The following is a 24,449-nucleotide window of genomic DNA, read 5'->3' on the forward strand; positions in this document are numbered from 1 at the left end:
CAATTCACTTGGCTTTATGAGTGTATTGATAAATATTACGTCTAATTTTCAATATTTATTGACAAAAATTAAATCATGAAGATAAATATTAATCAAAGCAATCATAAATAGGATTCATTTTCTTAAATTTACCAGACGAAAGTGTGTAGATAGAAATTTGTCATATTTCATAATTTGTATATCACACAAACTTAGTCAATATTAAATTTTCTTGAGGTGGACATTTCAATTAAACATGGCAATAACCAAATTAAGAACCATAAAAATTGACTAAAACAAGAATTGCCTACACAGGACAACTTTTGAAAGCTTCAAACCGCCACTGCTTTAACTAGCTTATGTTTGCAAACATTGTTAATACTTGACCACTAAAAGGTTAAGTTTAATTTGGATGAACCAAACATGATAAACTAAAAGACCCTTCGAAATACTAACGCCTCACTGCTCAATATGCCCGAAGAGGTTGCAAATTATTTTGACGCTTTTCATTGCATTCTCACATAAGGAAGACGGAAAGAATCGACGAACCAGCAAATTGATTTGTCTGTCTGAATCAGTGACAAGAAGGGAAAAAGTCGAATTTGGCTTTAAACGTTATGCAATGTATAATGAAGCTCTAAGAAAGGTCAATGTTCTTTATTATGCAAGTCAACGGCGAAAAACCAGCTCTAATTCTTGTAAAATAAACATCTATATTTTTGATACAACCTGGTGCATGTGCTTGAATGGCGCCGTTTCTATAATTAACGCCATTTATAGCTAATTGATTGGGGTATGTAAATATCTCTGTTCCACGCTGCACACCTGTTGCAGACAGACGCTGATAACTTTGTTTCAGGTCCGTGTCTGTCAGCAAGGTGTGACATGTAAAACTTACCTATATCAAACAAGTAGCGATCGATCATCTTCATGATACGACTACCAATCGCACAAATATAATTCATTTCTCTGGTTCGCTGTTTGTCTCGTACGAAGGGTGTGGTCTCTCTGACGCTGGCAATCGCCTCACTGGAGGAAGACTCCTCCATACGGGCTGATTTTCCCGCCAAAAATATTGAAAGATTTTCCCGGCAACCTTTACGCTTTGATGATTTCACGGTTCAGAAAGCAAGGGATCCGCCAACACATAGTATAGAAGGTTCCTGACGTGTGTTTCGATTAAACAGCGTAGTTAATCCTCATCAACAATGAAAAAATCACAAGTTGTTTAAAATCACAAAAAATTGAACATCAATGAGCCTGATCACAGTTCTTCGTCGTAGGTATTCTTAACACATGGAAAATGAAAACAGATCCAAACATCGATAAAATACGATTTCACACACAGTACAACCTGTTGCTCAAAACGTCAAAGACATTAAAAAAAAACATTCAAACGCTATTCTTCACCAGGTTTCTAACAATGAATCTGATAAAGCGCTGACAAACCTTGGGTTTTTAAAACTCTCCACAAATATCTCAGGAAATTATTCCCCGAGGTATAATCCTGACACGGAATCTGCAACGCTGTCGTTAACGACGATTTTTTTCCAAAAAAACAGATGACATCATTATAAAGGACATCAAATCTAGTCAGTTACACCAGAGCGGGTTAAAAATCGTTTTCCTGTGTACCTGAACCATGTCTGTTCTTCACACGCGTTGCTTCAGGTTTTGTTAACATGAATCAATTACTAATATATTTACATTAAAAAATATTTGAAGAAGACCATCGCAGCAGATGCGCAAACGACATATTTACAAATAATGCTTCCTGAATTGACATTCAATTTTCACAACATTATTCCTTCGAGAATTATGACTCTTCAAGCTTTTCGAATGCTTACGAATCGTCGCAATGTTTTCTCTCCCTTTTTTTCCGCGAGTTTATTAGAATCACATGTTGTCTGAGACTTGTTAAACCACGATCCAGGTACTATAGACGATGAAGGCGTCTTTTATAAATCCAATCGCTGGTAATTATCCATCTGGAGGGCTATTTTTCATCCCTGTCTATCGGCACAGTGAGAGCTGGCTACTGTCATGCCTGTCCGTGTGGCCACAGATGACAGATATCTGCAGTTTCTGTGACTGCTGCTTCATTTTTGCACTTTGCACGCAAGTGTCTCTTATCAATCCATGGCGTTTTTACTTTATAAAGTGATTTTTTTTTATTTCCTTTAAAATTTCCTGCCCACACTCTCTAACGATCAACAGTCAACTCAGAGATGAAGCTCGACTGTCCACCAAGTCAAATGTTTTACCTTAGTTTTGTTTTTTCTTCGTTAGTTATGATTAATTATAGGGCCTTTTTTCAATAATCGATAAATATTTCAGCGCCGTTCAACGCACCTGTAAACATTGGACATTTCACCCACTTGTTGTATACGTTTAACAAAGTAACTGGTTGCCCTCTGCAGATTTTTATAAACGCAGTGCAGCAAAAGTGCACATTATACACTTTGCAGGCTTCTAAACGCGATGAGGATTTTGCACCATGTCTAGGCGCTGTTGTATGAAGACATTGATCAGAATAAGGCTGAGTCCATACGAGGGGTTTCGCGGCCTCGAGAGCTCTTGACTATTGTCTCTAAGATAATTGTGCGACATCGTTTTTAAAAAAATCTGATTTGCTTTGTTGAAGAATTGATGACAGTCTTAAGCCATGACATGTAACAAGAGGCATGATCAATGAATAAATCTTGACAAATTCAAAACGCAGAAATCGACTTCGACTGCACATTCATCACCAAGTCACTATTGGGAGAAAATATCTGCGATGCACAAAATCTTTAAAATGTTGAGCAAGTTTTATTCCGCAAAAATTAATTTATCGATCTGTGAATATTATTCTCACTTCCGTGAAAATTTGTTTTGCGTGCGACTTCTTGTATTGGATTATATGTGGATTTGATTTTTGAAGTGTCGATTTATTAGCGGACCCAGGTGTCATACACAACTCACTGGTTGGACGCGGGTTATCTATCATAGTTGCTTGGTCTTGGGGTTTTATTATTATTATTTTTTACAATAGTATCATTGTTTTGGGGCAACAAACCAATTTTCATTGAAAGCCATTCATCAAATAAAACCTTATAACACCACATGATCGGGTCTCTTTTTTTGTTTTGTTCACTTCTTTTCATTAATACACTCCGAATTCATATGCAGTTATTGTTCGTCAAACATGGTGACAAATGTTGTATCACATTTCTACATATTCACGAATTTATTTTTCTTAGTAAATCTTATTTAGTAGACATATTTAATAGGTTATAGCAAAAATATAACTATACATATAAACCAAATAAAACCATTGTTTTGCACCTCGTATTAAAGCTTTAAAACAACTTTGATTTGAAATCAGATGTAAGGAAAAAAATTCCTTACATTTAACTCAATCAACCTTCTCGAGAAAACAATTATCTTCGATGTGTGGAGCCCTTTATCATATCTTAACTACTTTTAGATGAAGCTCGATCCCACATCAACTTGCGTGACATTCGTTCAAAGATAGTCTTGTCTTCCAAACCGAGATGGCGCTTGCTAAATGATTGCAGAATCACAAGCAACGCGGCTAATAGAAAACCTTACAATTTTAGATTTAGACCCATTGGTGATTCAAGAAAAGAGGAAGTCCGAGCCATAGATCACGACAACCAGGGCTGTAAATCTGGATTTCTGGAAGCGTTTCTGTCGTAATCCTGCTCGCTACTTTGACTAAAAAATACGTCGGTCACATCCATTGAAGCCCGCTGTGTAATCTGTCACGTCGAACTACTGGAGACAAATGCATGCTTCTGCTTCTTTTATATTCACATAAAGAATACAGAAGGAATTAGTATCAAACTCCTGCCGCTTAAGAAAGCTTCAAAGGACATTTCCCTTTTGCAAAGATGGGGATTAGGCCCCCATGCTACTCTTCACTATATTGCTTCAACATCGAATTAAGCAGTTGTTAAGTTCAAACATCTATCATAGACCGGGGTGTGGCCACGAATCCACCTCCTCCTCCAGTTGGAATTCAGATTTAAAGAATTTATTATACATGGTGCGCCATAAATTCTCATACAATTATAAAACTTTATAAAATTCTTACCCGATGCGATAAACTGTTAAATAAGGTATCATTCGAGTCTCCTATGGCTAAAATTTTATAGTTTTTGTACGGTACAGCAAAAATCTAGTTAAAAAAGAAGCGATGACATCATAAAATTGTTGTGGGATTTAACATAGTGCATCCTCACCAAATGGCTGCAAAATCCAGCTACTGTACTTTGAGACTCAATCATCTTTAACTGTTATCCGTACTATGATGAACCGGTGTTTTGCATACCTAAAACTTTTACGAAACTGCATTGTAAGCGGTTGCAAAAATGTCCCCTTAGCACTGGCATAATTATTTGGTACAGTGTTTATCCCGCGTTGAATAAGTCGAGACATTATGGATAATCCGTGAATTAGAATTTGGTACTTGTTCTGTTTTCTGGTGTGGTAATTCTATTAGCATCAGTATGAAGCTCTTAGATGGTCTACTGAATTTAGTTATCAACCTTTTTTTAAAATCAGAACACCACACCCAATTTCCAAAATATAATAATAAAACAGACATTAATTGAATAGTAATGCACATCATAAAAGGTAATTATAAAGTTTTGTTGACAAAAATGATAATATGGATGTTTCAAGATAAGACTACAATATTAACTATGAATCAATACAATTATCTGTCTTTTATTCATACACAATTAATCCAAATGATTCAGATTTATTAGCATCCATACATATGTCTCCCCACAGGTCATGTACATTAACTCCAACTGTCTGTGTTCTATGGACTAATAGAGCTCATCAGCGGAGGACACTGAACATCAAAGCTTTATAAATGTCCTTGTAACAGGAGAGAGAAACCGTCTAATTCATCTTAAAAAGATAAAAACTAATTAAATCCGCCAGACAATAATAAGACATTTCTGCAGCTCAGAGTGGCTTCTAGTGCTATACTTTAATGGAAGCTAGCTACGACGATGGTGAAAAACCGACTGAGTGCTTGTCGCAGAATTACATTGTCTTCTAAAGGCTGTTAGATTTAGAGGACAGACAATTGTTGTCAACGAAAAAAGGTGTAAGATAAAGACAAATAGAGAGTAATTAGTCTAATGAGTGCAAATTAAACGTGCAAAGTATTTTCTGGTCACAGACATAAGGGCATGTGTTGCGTGAACATTCTTTCAGTAGAATACCGTCTCAGTTTGGATTAGACATATCGTGCAACTCGAAATCAGATTGAAAAAAAAAGTCGTGAGGCAAAAACGTTAAATATCTCGGGATAGTGATTGAAGGCGACAGCAAGTTAATGTCATTAAACTAATGGGGTTATACTTATGTGAATTAAAGTAAGGTGGTGGGAATAAGGTCAATTATTTATATTTTTTTTCATTTTTTTTTTTGTGCGCGTGAGAAGACAGTAGACCTTGGTTCGAGTCCCATTCACAACCAATTTTAAATATTCAAATTGGCAAAATAAATTTAGTCAAAGTTTAAAGTATAGCCATCTATCTAAATGACCTATAAGTTATATAATCTCAAAGGATTTGGTTAATTTCTTTAATCAATGTATTTATAATTTTAAACAATTTCTTTACATACTAGTATTTGCCAGGGAAAAGGCAAGTGTGATCAAACTTTCATCTGTGCGTTGTCATGCTGAGCCCTGTTATAAAATTCATGTTTTTATCATCATCATAGAGGTTTCTTTCGGATTTAGTTAATGGAATGTAATACATTAATTATTCAGCCTGTTATAATTATTCAACAGGCAATTATTAGAATAACGGGTGTAATGAGATATATTTGCTTCTAAGTGATATCGATTCAAAACTGATAGAAACAAAATCCAAATCGTTTACGTTGGTATGTTTGCAAAAGTGAAAAAAATACTCATATTAAATAGTAAATGCATGCACAATCAAACATTTTCAGATTGGAGTAACTAAAATTCTCTGAATTTGAAGAGAGACTCCAACATATTCAATGTAAAACTAGAAAGTGTCTGTAAAATCAGTGATACGTAGGCAATATTATCCTTTCATATTAAGCCTTTCATAAGAGGAATATATTGTGATCATATGCATACGTGTGCCATATATGGCAAATCATATATGGATCAGTTGGAAGCAATATCCATATGATACATATACTAAAGGTCCAGCAAATGTGTTGAAGTTTCCTGTGCACGAGGCTGGTCAAATCCAATCAAAGTTTATAGCTTCTTTATAATTTGACTGATTAGTATTTTTCCGAGAAAAAAAATCAAAAACGATTTTTGTCTGCAACCATGACGTCAAAGCAGTTCCTGTAGCATTCAATGGTAAAGAAGGATCCAAAAATATATGCATCTTGACCTATGATATGATTACCTTAAAGCTGACATGAATTCATAAAAGCTTTTGGTCGCCATATTAGTTTCGATCGCTCCTCTACTGCCACTGGGGTATATATACCGGTTGTGAAAGTTACGGTCGGTTGCTTTCCGATCGAGGCATTCAGGTTGCATGGACGTCTAAATGCATGAACTACACATTGAAGTAAAATGATGTAATAAAGAATAAAGGATACAACAATCAATGAAATACAAAATATGTTTATTCTTTGAACGAATTTTCAAGGTATCCGTATTATTTTGCAGACAGTGCTGCCCTTCTTCGCATGCACATCGAACACGTGTGAGGTTTATACAGAGTGCATAACGTCTGCATCTTTTTTAAAACCCCGGCGGCACTACATCCAACACAGTAGCTAAACGTTAGTAAATCCAAGAAAATAACAACGTAACATCATGTCCATCCGTTCCTACAAAATGCCCCGTTTCTAAAATCCATGCGATCATTGAGTGACATTGACATTGCTTGATCTGCCACAGTGTGTGGTTTGCACATGTGCGATGTTATAACATACATGTACACAAGAAAACGGTCTACAATTTCGAAGAATTTTTGAAGTATCTGTGCCTGGATTTCAGTCTGTCTTGTTTCGTCGTTTATTGGATATTCCTTGCCAGTGCAGTGGTTGTCATATTACTTTTGTTCAAAACGCGTTTCTACACGTCTTTTCGTCCAATGTAACGTGTTCGGGTGTATGAAATTCCTGAATGCGGTGAAGCATGAATAGTGCTCTCGGCCTTATATAGGGGGTGTGTAGCGATGAGCAGAACAATAGAAATCGACAACTAATATGGCGGTCGTCGGTGATAAAAGGGAAATAATGCGTATTTATGAATTCATGTCAGCTTTAAGGACTTTATCACAATAAACGCAGGACCGATTTTTTAAAGCAAGGAGACAAACAACCTTAAAAACATAAACAAGAACTGACGATTATCAAACCATTGCACAAGAGTGTGTAGTGCTTTAACAACCAAACAATTGTGAGATCCCCTTCATTGAAGGTGCCAGCTACAATTGCAATACCTGGTCTATAATTCGGATGTTTCAGTCGAGAGCATTTATTTAACTTTTATAGTTAGGTAAAACGTGCATACCCGGCATACTCACATGGGGAAGTTTGTGATGTTAAACTTAATAGTTATGCCAATCCTACATGTACATAGACCAATATAGCTTATGTACATTAGGAAATAACAAATGTGAATGGATTAATTGAATTACCATTGTCTTACTGGGACATGTGTATGTGACATGCATTGTGCATGTTGTGGATAATATTGACAGGTACGTAAATAGTTACTATCAAAATAAATGAACATGTGTTACATTATTGAAGTTGGTTTTTGTGTAAAAATAATTATCCAATACTCATCAATACAAATATCTCTGAGTGTGTCTAAAGGTTTCATCTTTTTCAAAAGGTGCTCAAAAACACATTATAAATGCTGTGTCTCTCAACAAAGAGAACTTATTTTTACTGTTTTTATCACAATGAGCAATTTTCCTGACAGCTGCAGAATCCTGATAATGATTCAACTTATCGCCATGTGTTGGCCCCACTTTCAGGCTATCTCTTTCGCTGTCTCTTCAGTCATTACATGTCCAGTTCATTATTGTCACAATCTGCCGATTTGCGTCATCTCTTGCATGATAGACCGCCGTGGACATTATAGATATTCCATAGTCTAAGTATATAATTTTTTTAAATTATAATTTCGTGTTAGATACTGAAATCCGATTGGTATAGACGCAGTTGATAATCCATTCTATTACCCTCAGCGTTTGCAACACACTTTGCAACGGGTAACACAACTAATTGTACGGTTCGCCATAGAATTCACGTCATTCCTATATAAAAGCAGTAAAGTTTTCTATAAAATTTAGACATTTATTATAAAAAGATAAATAGTGCCCTTTTTGGAGGGTAAGAGTTGAAATTGACACCCCTCTAAAACCATTGTCAACCTCCGTCGGTTGACAATGGTTTTATCGTTGTCAACTTCAAACTGCAACGAATATTAAAAAAATGAGCATTAAGTATTTTGACTTAATCTCTGTAAGGAGATGTTAAATGGTTTCTGTAACGGTGGCTTTCTCCTTCCCATTACACAACAACCAATTTTTCCCCTCGTTGCAAGACCTCCGGTCTACATATGAAGCTCTTTGATCTGCTAGAAGAGAAACCCATTCATTTCCTGGAGGCAGCGTCGTTAATTTCAATGTACATAATTGAGATGTCACTTATTGCAGCTCGTTCATTAAGGCTCCTATTCTGCTCCTTTGAAAACAGACATGTAAATCACTTAATTGTCCCGAAGAATCATATGGATTTCCGGCTTCTGTACGTGTCACGTGACCATTGTCATGGAACTCAGGTGATAAAACAAGGTTGTAGAAAAGGAAATAAAGGGGTCAATCAATATGGGGACAAAAGTTCTCATGAATGGACCATTGACAAGATGGTCTACATCGTACCTCAACCAATAACATTACAAAGGAATTATTACATACCATTTTCTATGAGTACATATAAGAAAATACGCCATTTGAAAAGTACATGTGTATGCTCAAAATGAATTCGCAATCGGTGCGATTGAAGAACACCAGAATATTTACATTTTGTTTCTAGGGAATACACATAGTACATGTCTATGCAAGAAGAAAGACAACCCGAAATAAGACGTTCAGTGCTATAGAAACTTATCAGTAGAAGTAGTAGTAGTAGTTTATTGGCGTATACTTTACAAACATTGCCATAGCATAAATTTAACAGTACTCTATTTTACAAGAATTGTGTTTACAGGTGGGAGGCAGTTTATATAAGTACAGCTGTACAAAGTGGAAGAACGAATATCAAACAGACAAACAAAAGAGTAATTTTATAAACTTAATTTACGCTTATTCACGTCTGATGGTAAAGTTATCCCTCGTATTGAAATCAATATTAGCCCGTATACTAGTAGCCAAAACTTCATATAACCGTTTACGTAATCTCATTTTATCGCAAGACCAAAATATTGCAGTATTTCTTCACCCACGAAAAAAATATGATCGATGTTTAATTCTATCATCTGTCATAAACATACTATTGACAAAAATTGATGCAAACGAATCATGTTATCTAGAGCAATAAAGAACAGCGGATTATCGAAGAAAGTTAACCATATTTTTCTTTAAAAATACCCGCAATTTTGTTTTCAATCATGTATGTGAAGATCCATGTTAACACTTGTATGGTGCAGGTTGAAAAGAAGTCCTAAACTTGCTCGCAAATTATTTTCAACATAGCTAAGCCCTTTTTGAAGTACTGTATGCTAGGCTTAAGAGGGTTGGAAAATAATGGCCATCTATACTACTATATTAAATCATGCCATCTATACTACTATTAATATTAAAACAATAGGCACGAATTTTTGGCCTTTAATATCGATAAATCGGAAGAGTACTGTCTTTTGTTTTGTTTATTTTAAACATCATCGGTACTTGAAGTTTACCAATTTGATTTGATTTTTTCTCAATCAAGCTTCGCTAATTTATAATCAGCGAAAATTGCTCAAAAAATTCCGGAAATCATCTGGATTTTTTGGATTTTACAATCTTGCACATGCGCATTGCATTTCGGAGCGATTCTGCAATTTTCTGCAACATTACGGGTATATGGGAGGCGTTTTAACTGTAGTGAAGGCCTGTTCCGAGACACAGTTAGATTTTTCTAGCTAAGCAAAGTGTAGTGAAATTAATTACATTATTGTAGGCTTAAAGATTGGTTAACAATACAGTGTGTATCTATTTCGTAAATGTCCAATAGCATATGCAATGTCAACCCGTGCATGCACGGGTCAAAGTCTAGTTTTTTTTTTTTTAAATGTCCTTGAACAGAAGAGCTTAGCATAAAATAAAAGCAAAACGTGAAATGTCAGTGCTGAAAAGGATGGAAATTTTATCAACTTAGTATTAGTTTATGGAAAAAACAATCATACGTTAAATTTTAAAGTAGATCTGATGATTTGCTGACCATTCAGGCTTCTTCATAAACCGTTATTAGAGTGTGAGATGTCCTTATATTCAATATCCGTTTTATAATGTTTACAATGTAATGCAAGTATCTGCAATGCGTAATGGAGAAACTCATCTTATATTCAGTTTGCCAAAAAGAGATGCAAAACGTTGTCTAAAAAAACAACTTTGGATGAAATTGCATAAAACGTTCAGTGCACAGAAAAGAAAACAACTGAATGTTAAGATTATAGATTAGCTCGATAGATGCAGCAATTAGATAGTGCCATTCTGTTTTCATAGTATCCGAAGCAAGGTTTAAACCCCGATGATATCATTTGGCATGTGGTACTTGTAGCATTGCAGGTTGTTTGATGCTTCACATTCCCATTGTTTTTAAGCAGTGCATCTTCCAGTGTGGTTAATCTGCTGAATGCAACATCGTCATGCAATTTCATTACGATCTCGTTGGTAAAGCGATTACCAGCCAAAAGTCGATCTGATAGCAAAAGTGCACAGTTTAAGCTCTGTCTTGTTTTTGTGTAAAGTATGGCTCATCATCAACTGATTTCTAGAATAATAACAACGTTGTTTCTTCCGATACTACATCATTAGAGTATAGAACACAAAGTCAAAATGACAGCCAACGCAAACTTACAGAATTCAGCAATATTTTAAAAAACCAATGCTAGAACGATGGATTTAGAAAATTTCTAAAGATCATACATTAATGAATACATTAATAAAGAACATCAATGCTACTTATTATGTTATGAATATTAATTAGAGTAAGTAAATGTTAGTTTAATGTCCAGATATGATCGATTGATCGATGATCGATGATGCTGACCCCGGCCACAGAACACTACCTGTATCGATCCCTGCAACATTACAACATTACAAGACTGCGGGCAGTCCGGCGGTCAATGTTTACAGCCATTAAATGTTATTAAATTTTGTAAATAGATTCCCACTGAAAATACTCTATTGACTGCCGTTATTAAGTAGGCCAAACGCCAATACAGGAGTATAAACATCAACCAAATGCTCCGATTTTGAACATAATATGACAATGGACTGCTTTTATCTTAGGACATGTTGGATGGAATTAAGATCTTACAAACACAAGACAACAGTTTATTTGGGCGAAGGACAACATCTTTTTTAAACGCAATATAGATATGATCATGAGAGTCGCTAATACATGTACATGTAGTTTGTTCAGGTCTGTGCTGATTTTGCAATGAGGCATAGTTTGATATATATACATGTTTATTTAATTTGGTTAAAACATGCGAAACCTTTGTTAATTATATTTTTCTTATGTCAAAAATCGTCACAATCTATAGAACATAAAGTTAGGTCAGGTTAAGTGTGACGATATAGAAATAGCAGTTCATAATTTAATCATTACAAGGCTCAAATTCACATTTGTGTCGGTAAACAATATGCTTTTTAAGTGATTTTTACTGCCGACAACCACGTAAAAATACACACCTTTGTAAACACAGTGTGGGTATATAAATGGGTATGTGGAATAGCTGAATTGGTATACCTGAAGAAAGGTATGTGGACATTAGAGTTTGTCTCTATTTACGTCATCGCGACACATCAACAGGCTTACCTTTGGAACAAAAGAGAAGAATAATCCAATTAAGCAGACAACACTTGTAGCGGTACGTGTTAATGAACCTCTGTAAAAACGTCCCCTTCTTCTCGCCTCTCTGAACATCTCCGTCCAAAAGTTTCATTTCTTCATTCTTACAATTCCTAATCCCATTTCCCGCCATTTCGAATGTACACAATTATACTTAACGAGCCGTGATGATCTTGAAAGGTTTTTATTTCCGGGAAAATGAGTACAGACTCTCCATCATGCTCTTTAACATGATAGTTAAAAGACCAAATAAGGTATTTACCCTTCTGTGGCAGGAGGGTATCGCTTATAGAATTATAGCCGATCGATCTCAGAATCCAAACATTTTTTTCCCTTCCTTACTACACTCTCGCTTCAACAGTTCTTTGCTTTGTTATCATCAAAGTAGTATTCCTCTTTTTAAAAATTCCGCTCTTTGATTCAGTGACTGCAAAATTTAAAGTGTCCAGTAGAAAAATTAACAGCATTCCTGGCAGGCATTGAATATTAAATATTAATGAGCTTAGATCCCTTTACGTTACTGTTTATATATTCCACCACCGATGACCCTGGGACTCTATAGCTGTCGTCTACATCACGGTCTCCTAAATTTTGACTCCTCGTCAAGATGTTGCGCCTATTAGGACCACATGTCATCGTTTGTAAAACCAGAGCCTCGTTTTCATCACTAGTTTATGACAAAGGGGGTCTCCTGGCATTCATTAGAACCCCAGGGGTGTGGAGCTAGTATGTTTGCCCGTCTTGATCTTCACACATAAAGATGATGAGCAGCTCATGAGCACAGAATATGTTTCAGTACTGCATAGCTGCTATATCTTCACAATGGTTAATTTTTCTGTCATGAGTTTCAGAATTATTAGATTAAGAAAGATCTACTGTCCTCCTTTGATTCATTTATATGGGTTTAAAAAATTTAGACGCCTCAATTAATATATCAATATACATAAAAGCTTACTAATTTTTCTCTATCAAACAGAACATGTTGTGCCATAGAAAACTCTTCAAGAGACCAAAATTTTGGTGCAGTTCATAGACGTTTCATCTACAGTGATAAAGCGACACATTTTAATCAAATATGTAACTTCTGAGTGAGTCTATCATATTAGATCAATGACCGTTTGTCAGAAAGCAGTGGTTGATGGATACGACAGAAGTCCCACTCGGAGCTCCTCGCACTGCTTGTCACACTCTCCTTATACCGATGATAGTGCGGAGTTATTAAGGGCATATTCATTTTTAAAAAGTAATTAAAACAAAGAAGATATAATCATATTGATTGGAATTTGTGTTTCTTGCATTTTTTTTCCCAACATATTCTTATCCAAATGTGAAATGGAAGTTAACAACGAGTGTTGGGGTTTTTTACGACTAGTGGGACTATTTAGTTTTTATTTGGCATAGTCTAAAAGAAAGACCGTCTTTCACACGATTATTACGGGGTATTTTGTTTTTACAAGAATATACTAGTTTTGAACAGGACGTGAACTTTTTGGGGTTTTGTTTTATCTAAACGTATTTTGTGTCAGTTGCAGTTTCTAAAACCGTGTATATATTTTTCATAAAATACATTAAATATTTCTATTTCATCTCAAAAGTCGTAAAGGTAATTCACAATTGTATCCTTTAATCGTTTTTGAAAAACTATCGATCTTGTTTAAACTTCCGAAAAGGAACAAGATATTAAATTTCCTTTAACTCAGCACCTTTAAGTCTTATAATTTACACGGTATTGTCTGGATAAATGAGCATAATTACGTCCTCTGGGTGTACTAAGAACTTATTTTTTTTTTGCTTCGACTATTTTCTTCAATTAATCAAATAGATTTTAATGTGAACAAAAACCATTGAGCTTTTAAACACTGACATTTCTGTTCCTCAATTGGGGACACTATGTTGTCTGCAGCTTTACCTATCCATTAACAAATCCTTGGAGGCAGTGAGTCACATGACCCGTTGACACACTGAGGTGCTCCGAAGATTTGATTTAAAAAATGAGGCAAGTTTGATTGTTATTTCTTCAGATCTGTCTTCTAGTAGTCTCGCGAGTGGCTTATCTTTTCTCTTTTATATGCATATTGTGGATCGCAAACTGCGCGATCAATTTTGCCTAAGTCAAAATGGATCCAGACGACTGGGAAATTAATCCCTTCCCTGAAATGTCCATTCAATATTCAAGACTGTCTTGATTCTTTGTATTTTGCGTACTTCCTGATTTTTTAAATCAAGGTTGGAAATTTTAGGAATGATTTTCAGTTCAGATTCCAGAGAGAGAGAGAGAGAGAGAGAGAGAGAGAGAGAGAGAGAGAGAGAGAGAGAGATGTGCATCACACCTGCCATGTGTAACTATATGTGGAACTGATTTCATTTTTCATTATACATGTATTTATGAATTAACGATCTTCATCCTAAATTTTTATCACGTGTCATTATTGCTTCTTAGTGCTTTGTCTTTGATTTTTGACTGGTTATAAAATATTTGTTTAGCTTTGAACAACTGTTAAAAAGCGTGACACTTAGCTGGATGGAACAGGTACAGGTCGAACTGACCTTTTTCTATCCTCAGTTTTACTGTAGTTTATAGCATGTACTCATCAAGGATAATGTTTCATTACCCCCCAGTATATCTATTATTTATCGATGTTCGTGATCGGATCATATCGCCTCAATTTCAACACAAACCGTGTTTCTAGAATTTTTCTCGCCGCTAATCTTATTCTGGCGACAACTTAGATCTATTTTGCATCACCATCAATAAATGAATAACAAAGATACACAAGTGAGCCGATGCCAGCATTGAGATCTCTCTCTCTCTCTCTCTCTCTCTCTCTCTCTCTCTCTCTCTCCATATTTAACACGCAAAAATATGGGTGGTTTTTTTTTCATTGTTATCGAGGCCAAAAAGTGAATAAATTGTCAAGTGACGACTCTAAACTGATTACTGCCAGTGGTGACCTACATGTATGATCGTTGATTTGATTGGATCGTTGTGATGTATTTGGGGTTTGTCCTTGAGGTGAACTCACGTGTTTAAACTAGAGTCCCCATGTGACCTAATCATTGCAGACAATTCCTGTATGTATCGAGAACATTACTGCGATTAAAAATTGTATTTATTGTATGATATCATCACCCTGTGGCTAAACCCTCATCATTATCTTCGTCGTTGTTATTTTTGTTTCAATAAGAAAACATATTGACACTCTTAAAATTCTATTCTCTTTTGAGAAGTGGACAGGCATAGCCTACATCCAGGAATTTTAATATTCTTTTTCAGAAGTGGACAGGCATAGCCTACATCCACTTCGTGGATGTAGGCTATGCCTGTCCACTTCTCAAAATATCAAAATTCCTGAAAATAATAATTCTTATTTTACATTTACTTTATTGAACATATTTTTCTGTGATTACTTAATAGATTTTCATAGATTTCCTAAATAAACTTCATTAAAAATGAGTTTGTTGGGAAAGAATCAAGTATATGAAATAAGAAATTGACCAATAATACCCGGATAGATAAACCGATGCGAGCCATCATCACTGGGTCACGGGCAACAACTCTTACATATTATCCGTGTAGTAAAAACGGTTACATTACTATTAATCATTAATGATGACTCAGGATAATGTGTGTAGAGGATATAAAAATGAACAATGAATGGATTGATGCTCATCATACATATGTTCAGAATAATCCGTGAGCTTGAATTTAATTACACTACTCAGTTCCGGACCAGGAAATTCTAATATAAAGATAATATTAAGGAAGCTATAAACTATTGTTAGTGAAGAAAAATTATACAAAGCTTTGCTGTAAAGTTTGAATTTTTTTCTTTGTCAGAACTCTTCTTCTTAATAAGATTAATAGAGTTTAAAAATGGGTAAGACCATTAAACCCACTTAATCTGTTAACATGTACAATGTACATACACGTACAAATTGCAATGTTTGGTATTGGAGAAGAATATTCTGTAAACATGTCAGTGATTGCATAATTCGTTATCGTATAAATATGTTCAGTACATGCAAACATGTACGTGATAACTATGCCCAGTATAACATAAGAATACTCCGTTTGCATGTAAACATGTATGTTATTACTATTCCCAATAGTTATAAGAATAATCCATAAACATGTAATCATGTACGTGATTAATATACCCAGTATGACATAAGAATACTCCATATACATGTAAACATGTACATGATTACTATATCCAGTATTACAAAAGAATACTCCATATACATTTTAACATGTACGTGATAACTATGCCCAGTATTACATAAGAATACTCCATATACATGTAAACATGTACGTGATAACTATGCCCAGTATTACATAAGAATACTCCGTTTACATGTAAACATGTATGTGATTACTTTGCCCAGCATTACATAAGAGTAATCCATATGCATGTAAACATGTACGTGATTACTATGCCCAATAGTTATAAGAATAATCCATATGCATGTTATCATGTTCGTGATCACTATGCCAAGTATTACATAAGAATACTCCATATACATGTAAACATGTACGTGAAAACTATGCCCAGTATTACATAAGAATACTCCATATACATGTAAACATGTACGTGAAAACTATGCCCAGTATTACATAAGAATACTCCATATACATGTTTTCACATTTATGTGATTACTATGCCAAGTATTACATAAGAATACTCCGTTTACATGTAAAAATGTATGTGATTACTTTGCACAGTATTACATAAGAATATTCCGTTTACATGTAAAAATGTATGTGATTACTTTGCACAGTATTACATAAGAATATTCCGTTTACATGTAAACGTGTATGTGATTTTTTTTACCCAGCATTAAATAAGAATATTCCGTATACATGTAAACATGTATGTGATTACTTTGCACAATATTACATAAGAATACTCCGTTTACATGTAAACACGTACGTAATTACTATGCCCGACATTACTAAGAATACTCCGTTTACATGTAAACATATACGTGATTACTTTGCCCAGCATTACATAAGAATATTCCGTATACACATAAACATGTACATGATTACTATGCCCAGTATTACATAAGAATACTCCAGTTACATGTAAACATGTTTGTGATTACTTTGAACAGTATTACATAAGAATATTCCGTATACATGTACAATGATCATGCATGTGATTACTATGCCTAGTATTGGATAAGGGTAATCTGTTTACATGTATAATGTATGTGCTTACTAGTACTATGCCCAGTATTTCATAAGAATACTCCGTATACATGTAAACATGTGTTTACTATGACCAACATTACATAAGAATACTCAGTTTACATGTAAACATGTACGTGATTACTTTGCCAAGCATTTCATAAGAATGTTCCGTATATACGTAAACATGTATGTGATAACTATGCCCAACATTACATAAGAATACTCCAGTTACATGTAAACATGTACGTGATTACTATGCCCAGTATTACATAAGAATACTCCATATACATGTAAACATGTACGTGATAACTATGCCCAACATTACATAAGAATACTCCAGTTACATGTAAACATGTACGTGATAACTATGCCCAGTATTACATAAGAAAATTCCGTATACATGTAAACATGTACGTGATTACTATGCCAAACATTATATAAGAATACTCCGGTTACATGTAAACATGTACGTAATTACTATGCCCAATATTGTATAAAAATAATCTGTATACATGTAAACATGTACGTGATTACTATGCCTAGCATTGGATAAGGATAATTTGTATACATACACATGTACAAAAATATACGTGATTAGTATGCCCAATATTGGATTAGGATATTCTGTACTACACAAGTGCTACAATACATGATAATCTGCAGTCACTGCACAATTACTTCATATAACTAATAAAGATAAGCTACTTTTAAAATTGTTTAATATCTTAACAGGATAATCCGTATGCATGTACAATACATGATTTCTTTGTTCAATATCAGATATTGATAATCATTGTACGTGATAATTAAGTGTCGGGATGTAATAATCCATTATTACGTTTTCAATTACACTTAGCAGCAATGTTCAATAATCCATATATTTGTCTGAGATCGCGAATTTTGTCAACGAATCAAGATAATCCATTAAAATGTATGCGATCCCAATGTTCAGTATCGGATAACGATAATCGTTATACACGTACGATACGATAATCGTTATACAAGTACGATACCACACAGAGTACCGGATCTCGGTGATAAATTTATAATAAAAGAGAGTGAGAATGGTCAATGCTTTCCATGAAAACATGTATTCTCGTACTAGAGATAAGAATTTCAGTTCAGGAATAAATCACACCCTCATGTAAAAAAAGAGAAATTATCCTTAATGTTGGGTTGATGTCACCTGGTATTCTTAAAATCTACACATCAGATATCTCCCGTAATTTATATCTCATGAACACAGTCTTATTAACTCTGATAGAGTTATGTCCCTTAGACCAATGGAAATCCGCTGAAGTATTGATTAGTATTGAACTTTCAAAAGTTCTTTGAAACTCTAACATTCTGCAGAACACTTCAAAATGCATTTGAGAATGAACGTAAGATCTGATTAATCTCTTAAATCGATGTCGAGAGATATGCTTACCTTATCTAAGATAAGATATACAGAAAATACAAAATAGACTTCGGAATTCAGTTAGAACCATTTTTTGAATTTTGAGCCGCAAATAGTCGCGTTCCAGTAGACTCTGGCAGATGGATTAATTAGTACTTAATATAACAAAAGATTTTGAATTTTGTTTAACGAATTAAAAATTGCAGTTCCTTGTCAACTATTACAAAGGAGTTACTACACAAGACCTAATGATATTAAATTTCATGAGATTATGTCAAACAGTAAAATTAAAACATTTAAAAACTTATGTATAGTTATGTTTAAAAATCTTTGAGTTAGTTTGTCTTACTGAACCCACTGAAACCTATATGTTGTAAATATTTTTTCATTAATTGTTTTAGTTGTTTTGTTTATTTTTATTTTTTTCATAAATTGTACTCTGCTGACCTTGTCATAAATCTAAAATGTATGTTTATTATATGTACCTTAAATACCACATATAATGTGTTCTAAGTAATTGATGAATGAACTTGAACTTGGTCATCATATTTTCTATTGTATATATAAGCCTTGAAATACACAGTCAAATTGTTTAACATTTAAAATATTAAAATTATTATTATTAATAACATTGTACATAACTAAGGTTCATTCTAAAATTTTCACCGAGAGAATACATTATATAAAAGTTTTTGTTTAACTTGTATTGTTAATACCGGGTCTGCAATAGTGGTTGCAACACGGTTCATTGATAAAATGAGGTCAAACACGAACAATTGTGGGAGAAATTTTTAATGTATATTTATTTGATTTAAGAAAGGTTGGTCATAACGAGAGTATGGGTCAAGTATTTTGTAACACGGTGATATATTTCAAATATTATTGAGAAATCATCAATAAAGAGTAATAGAAAAAATTGGCAAGTTTCCGCTAGTATCGACCAAAGATGTAAAAATAGACAAAATCAGAGTCGGTGCTAATAAAATCACACTCGTTTATCACAATAAAGCTCCAAGCGAATTCATCGTAGCATTCCATGCACCCTTTTTCATCAGAGGCACATCGGAATTACGAACCGAATTACGAAGCTCTGCAAGTAGAGTATTGCTGGAATCATTGATATTTTTCGCCGTCAAGTCTGTGTAAGAGCTATGCACCCCAAAAAAAAAAATCAAGTGCCAGTGGTGAATACGGCGTATACATAGATGAACGTCTAGGGACGCGTGTAGTTTGGATTGGCAGTTTTGATTGATAGTAGACATGGTCAATGCATTGAGCGCTACTGGTTCTCACACAACAGCCAGCGAGGGCTCTTTCAATGAGAATCGGTAAAGTGTACATTGTATCTACGTTTCTGTGTTGTTTCCTTTTTTCCCTTAATCAGACTTTTACTTATTTCAGTAAATAATGTCACTGCTTGGTACCAGAGAGAGTTATTCGTCTGTTTTTGTGACTATATAAAACCCTTTCAATTTTTTTCAAGCAATTCTTGTATATATACTGTAGTGAAGAGAATGAGAACTTATTTTAATTTCTCTGTGATATTTTTATTCCTTGTTTTTTCAAATTGCTAAACCTCGCTTTTCTAATTACCGGCATTGCTCGTTTTCCATTTTCTATAATGTGTAAATTGTGCGTCTAACAAAATTAGATGCAGCACTGACGCAAGAACAACTTGCAGAATTATCACGTTTCCAATTTACAAGTCAAATCTGCAAATTTAACAAGACTGTTATTGACCCTATTACTGCACCAAGAGAATTTACATTGTTCATTCTATTTTAGAGTCAGGCCGCGAGAAAGAAACGCCATCGACATCCTCAGATGTCAGACATTATCACGCAAGTAATTACACATCCGCCTCATCCAGGCCTATAACAGATATACAACTTTTAACTTCAGCAATTGTGCACATTATCAGGATAAAAGGGCCTCTCACTAATCCGATTACGTAACCGCTAAGCTAATCTGATGATCAATATGTGGCATACTATTTGATATTGTAACAAATAAATCGAACACCCCCTTCGCATTCTCCTCATAAAAAAGAAAGATGAAAAGCAAACAAATTGTTTCAGATAATTGTTCGTTTATGTTTACGTCCCCATTGGGTGAATCTGAAAAAAAAACCTTGCCAAGCTTGAGAGCATGGTCATGAACACTGTGACAAGATTGTTTTATTTTATTATTTTCAGTTCCAGTCATTCAATACTAAAACTGCCCATGCGTAAGAATCGTGCAAAATAGCATATACGCTTGTTAAGAAAAAATATTGAATAGTTAAGGGACGGTGTAAATTTCACGTAAAACATCTGCGGAGTGTAAGAAAATCCATATCCCATATAAAATATTCATTTGTTGCAATATCATATCTTTAAAGGCCAGACTTTGATGTCATAATTTACTACCAGATTGGTAATCCGTGTCCTGTAGTAAATCAACTGTTATAGGTTCAAATGGTGTAACTTTTACATCAGTTTTTTTTCCTATTGCCTCTTTGACGCTAAAGCTCAAAAACATTATATCTCTAGCTTGAATTTCATGATAACAACCATTTAATCTTTGTTATTTTACTCATCGAGTGTCGAATGTTATCAATGGGTAAAAACATGCAATTGATTTCTAGCTCACCTGAGCTCAATTACCCACGTCCGTCTTTTAAACTTCTGACATTTTCAAATTCTTCTACATAACAACCAAGTTAATTTTAACCAAACTTAGAAGAAAGCATACTTGGTTAAAAGGGAGTTCAAATTTGTTCAGTTGAGGGGGGTCAACCCTCACCCTTTACATCCCTTCCGAATTCTATTCACTAGTAGCTATAATTTTTTTTTTTTTTTACAAAGGCTTCCCTATATATGAAATATACTTCGTTAAAGCATGATTGCCAGGGATTAGGTTAAACCTAATTTACTCCTGGGGTCGAAGGTAAGTCACAATTTGGGTGTGTATGTCCAATGTACGCTTATACAATACGATAGATTTCTACGGCGGGAAAAGAGATTTTCATCAGGTGAAGTTGACATGGATGAAAAAACGTTTATGTATGAGGAAGTTTTAATGTTCATTGTTTATACTATAACCTCTCTGGGCTGAAGAGGGCAAAAATTAGGGCATGGGTTCCAACATCACGCACAGTATTTATTAATCAGTATGACATCTTCGCCAGCCAAGGATTTCCGATACACTACGTATGTGAGAAGAGTAGTACATATCGGAAACCCTTGGCTAGCGAAGATGTCAGTATGATTGAAGCATTTGATTTTATTTTGATTTGAATTGATATTTGGGGGGTTACACGTGAAACATCCAGATCAATACATGTACTAGTATGTTTAGAATGTAGCCATCTTTTATCCATTTTTTCGGTTAATACATGTGTATATATTATACATATATGATATATCCAGTCACTGGATAGCAAATACTATAGTGAAACTAGCCAAAAAAAGCAAAAATACTAGAGATCTTACGCAACAATCAAATCCGATTTCAAAATGATTTCATTTTTTAATGCCATACACTTAATGGAAAATGATAGTTCCCAAAATATGGTATGCGAGTTATGTGACAGCACAAGAGAATTGTGCCGGGCCGGGGGAAGGGAAGGGGGGGGGGGTATTCATAATTCAAATTTTACTTACTCTATTCTGAAATTAAATTGGTCTGCAACGAAATTATTACAGCAACAAAGAATCAGAAGTTGACATCAGTGCTAACTTAATTTGAAAATGTCACTGAAAGAAAAAGCGTCAACCAATTTACAGATTACGTCAAGAGATTAATTTTAGCCAAGAGTTTTGAGTAAATTTGTCCCAAATGTCTCCAATATACCGAACACTTCTTTACATCAGCTTTTACCGCGTCCCCTCTTAAAAGCTCAATGTATTCATTCATACTAAACAATCTTTATTTTTCATCTCATGAAAAATGAGGAAAAATGTGATTATCAGCATTCACAAACAAGTATTTCAATCATATAGTAAATTGTAATGGTTTATTTTTAAAGATTGCATATTGCTTTCAAGATTTATTCTTTTGAGAATTCCTTTTTATCTTGCAGTTTCTATAGAGCTTAGAGCTTATTCAGTTGCCATCAACTGGTTATTTACACAAACGATTGAGACAACCATTTAAAAAATGTGAAATTCTTGACGTTACAATTAATAGAAATAATTGGTATTTAAACATTATTAACTTTTATATCCTCAATCATTTCACGTCTTTGCATTTCAAACAGTGTGCAATGTGGAATTTATTTGACTTCCTTCTTAAAGCTGATGAAGAAATAAACTACTGAAAGAATGGGAAATTGGTGGGCTTATTTAATGTTTGGGGACCGGAGCTGCTTGCGTCAGATAGAAATATTCGACATAAAATCTCATCTATGAGGATGAATAAGTGATGACTCTAGTTTCTTTGCCTTGCAGGATAGCTATCGACCGAGCATATGAAAGAGAGAAAATAAAAACACACACAAAACATTGAATATAGAACAATCTATTGGGATTGTAACTTTGTTATTCTGTTTATGAATTAGTCTTATGAACATTAAAGTGAGTAAATCTATAAAGTATACCCCCATTCAGTTCTCTAGAGGACAGAACTTGTTTCCCCTAACTTATAATAGTTTGTTTACATCACATGTCTTCGACCGCAGATAAATTCGTTATCTACTTATAGAAATTCTTTTTTACTGGGATTTGGAAGCCGATAATAGGTTTATATTGGAATGGAATAGAGTTTACTCTATTGTGATCGTTGCATGCTCAATCCACTGCACATTCTTTCTGTTCTACGATACATGTAATAAGTACTGAATTCTGCGATCACGCCGCCATTCGCGAGAATAAAAATCGCGAGGGCTGAACTTCATAGAGTTTACAAAGGCCAGAAATATAAAACGTGCTTTTAAAATCTATATTTTTTGCGAATCTACGCGAATATTGATACCTTGTGTTCAAGTAGGAATTTACATTACCATAAAACATCAAATAGAAATGTAAAAACTATTTGCTGCGAGAAAGCAGTGAATGTAACAAAGCTGTTTGTGGGAGTAAATTTGCAAACTGTTTTCAAAATTTGATATTGTCAATTCAGACAACTTATGTTCCGCTATATATACAGATATATGTAGATATGATGCTAAAGAGTTGAACAAATAAATCTTTTATCAATTTATAGACGAATAAAGGTTTAAAAACATTAATTTTATGTAACTTGATTCGAAATATTCTCAATATCTTATTTTAGACAAAGAGATAATTTATGGGTTTCAGGGTTTGTATCTTTAAAACATGTATATACAATTACACAGCATACAAGACATACGTTCCTGTCTTAGATTTATTATACCAGATTAATATTATCATAGTGCGTAGAAATATCAGGCAAAACAACAAGCTGATTTTGCTACATATAAGATAGGAATGTCGACAAAGTCATGTATTACTAATATCATTATTGTGGATGATGGAGCAAGCAAGTGGGTTATAATTGATAATCTACATGTCAATGTTAAAAAACAAAATGCATGTATGATTCGGCATTCAACATGAAGCATAAAAATGATTACATATAATAACCTATTTATTATTTTGAAAAACTTCTTTTAGTTGCTTATCCGGCCTATTCTCATGAGAATACGTAGCTAGTTGATTCATAGCCTCCCGTCCCAAGAGATTGCCCCTTTGACAATGTAGATGAATAGAGATCCCATGAATATAAAGGAATTACGCGTGTCCTCAATAATCACATATGAGGCATAAACAGAATTTT

The 24,449-nt window shown here is 34.3% G+C and overlaps 1 protein-coding gene across 8 annotated transcripts in view; it reads right to left on the minus strand.

Annotated features, from left to right (window-relative positions):
* The window catches only part of LOC105348855 (Kv channel-interacting protein 4), a 101,283-nt gene that overhangs the window by 62,527 nt on the left and 14,307 nt on the right, over nucleotides 1-24,449 (minus strand). Inside the window, exon 1 of one of the 8 annotated variants that reach the window (XM_066067851.1) lies at nucleotides 12,046-12,438. The exons of 4 other annotated variants lie outside the window; for them this stretch is intronic. In XM_066067851.1, coding sequence (XP_065923923.1) covers nucleotides 12,046-12,211 — 166 coding nt within the window. In that variant the 5' untranslated portion in view covers nucleotides 12,212-12,438. Of the gene's footprint in view, nucleotides 1-877; nucleotides 2,243-12,045; nucleotides 12,439-24,449 lie in introns of those variants that run through there. 3 more of the 8 variants (XM_066067852.1, XM_066067854.1, XM_066067855.1) reach the window with 3 other exon arrangements.

This window comes from Magallana gigas, chromosome 8 (genome assembly GCF_963853765.1).
Source record: "Magallana gigas chromosome 8, xbMagGiga1.1, whole genome shotgun sequence".
Taxonomy (NCBI): domain Eukaryota; kingdom Metazoa; phylum Mollusca; class Bivalvia; order Ostreida; family Ostreidae; genus Magallana; species Magallana gigas.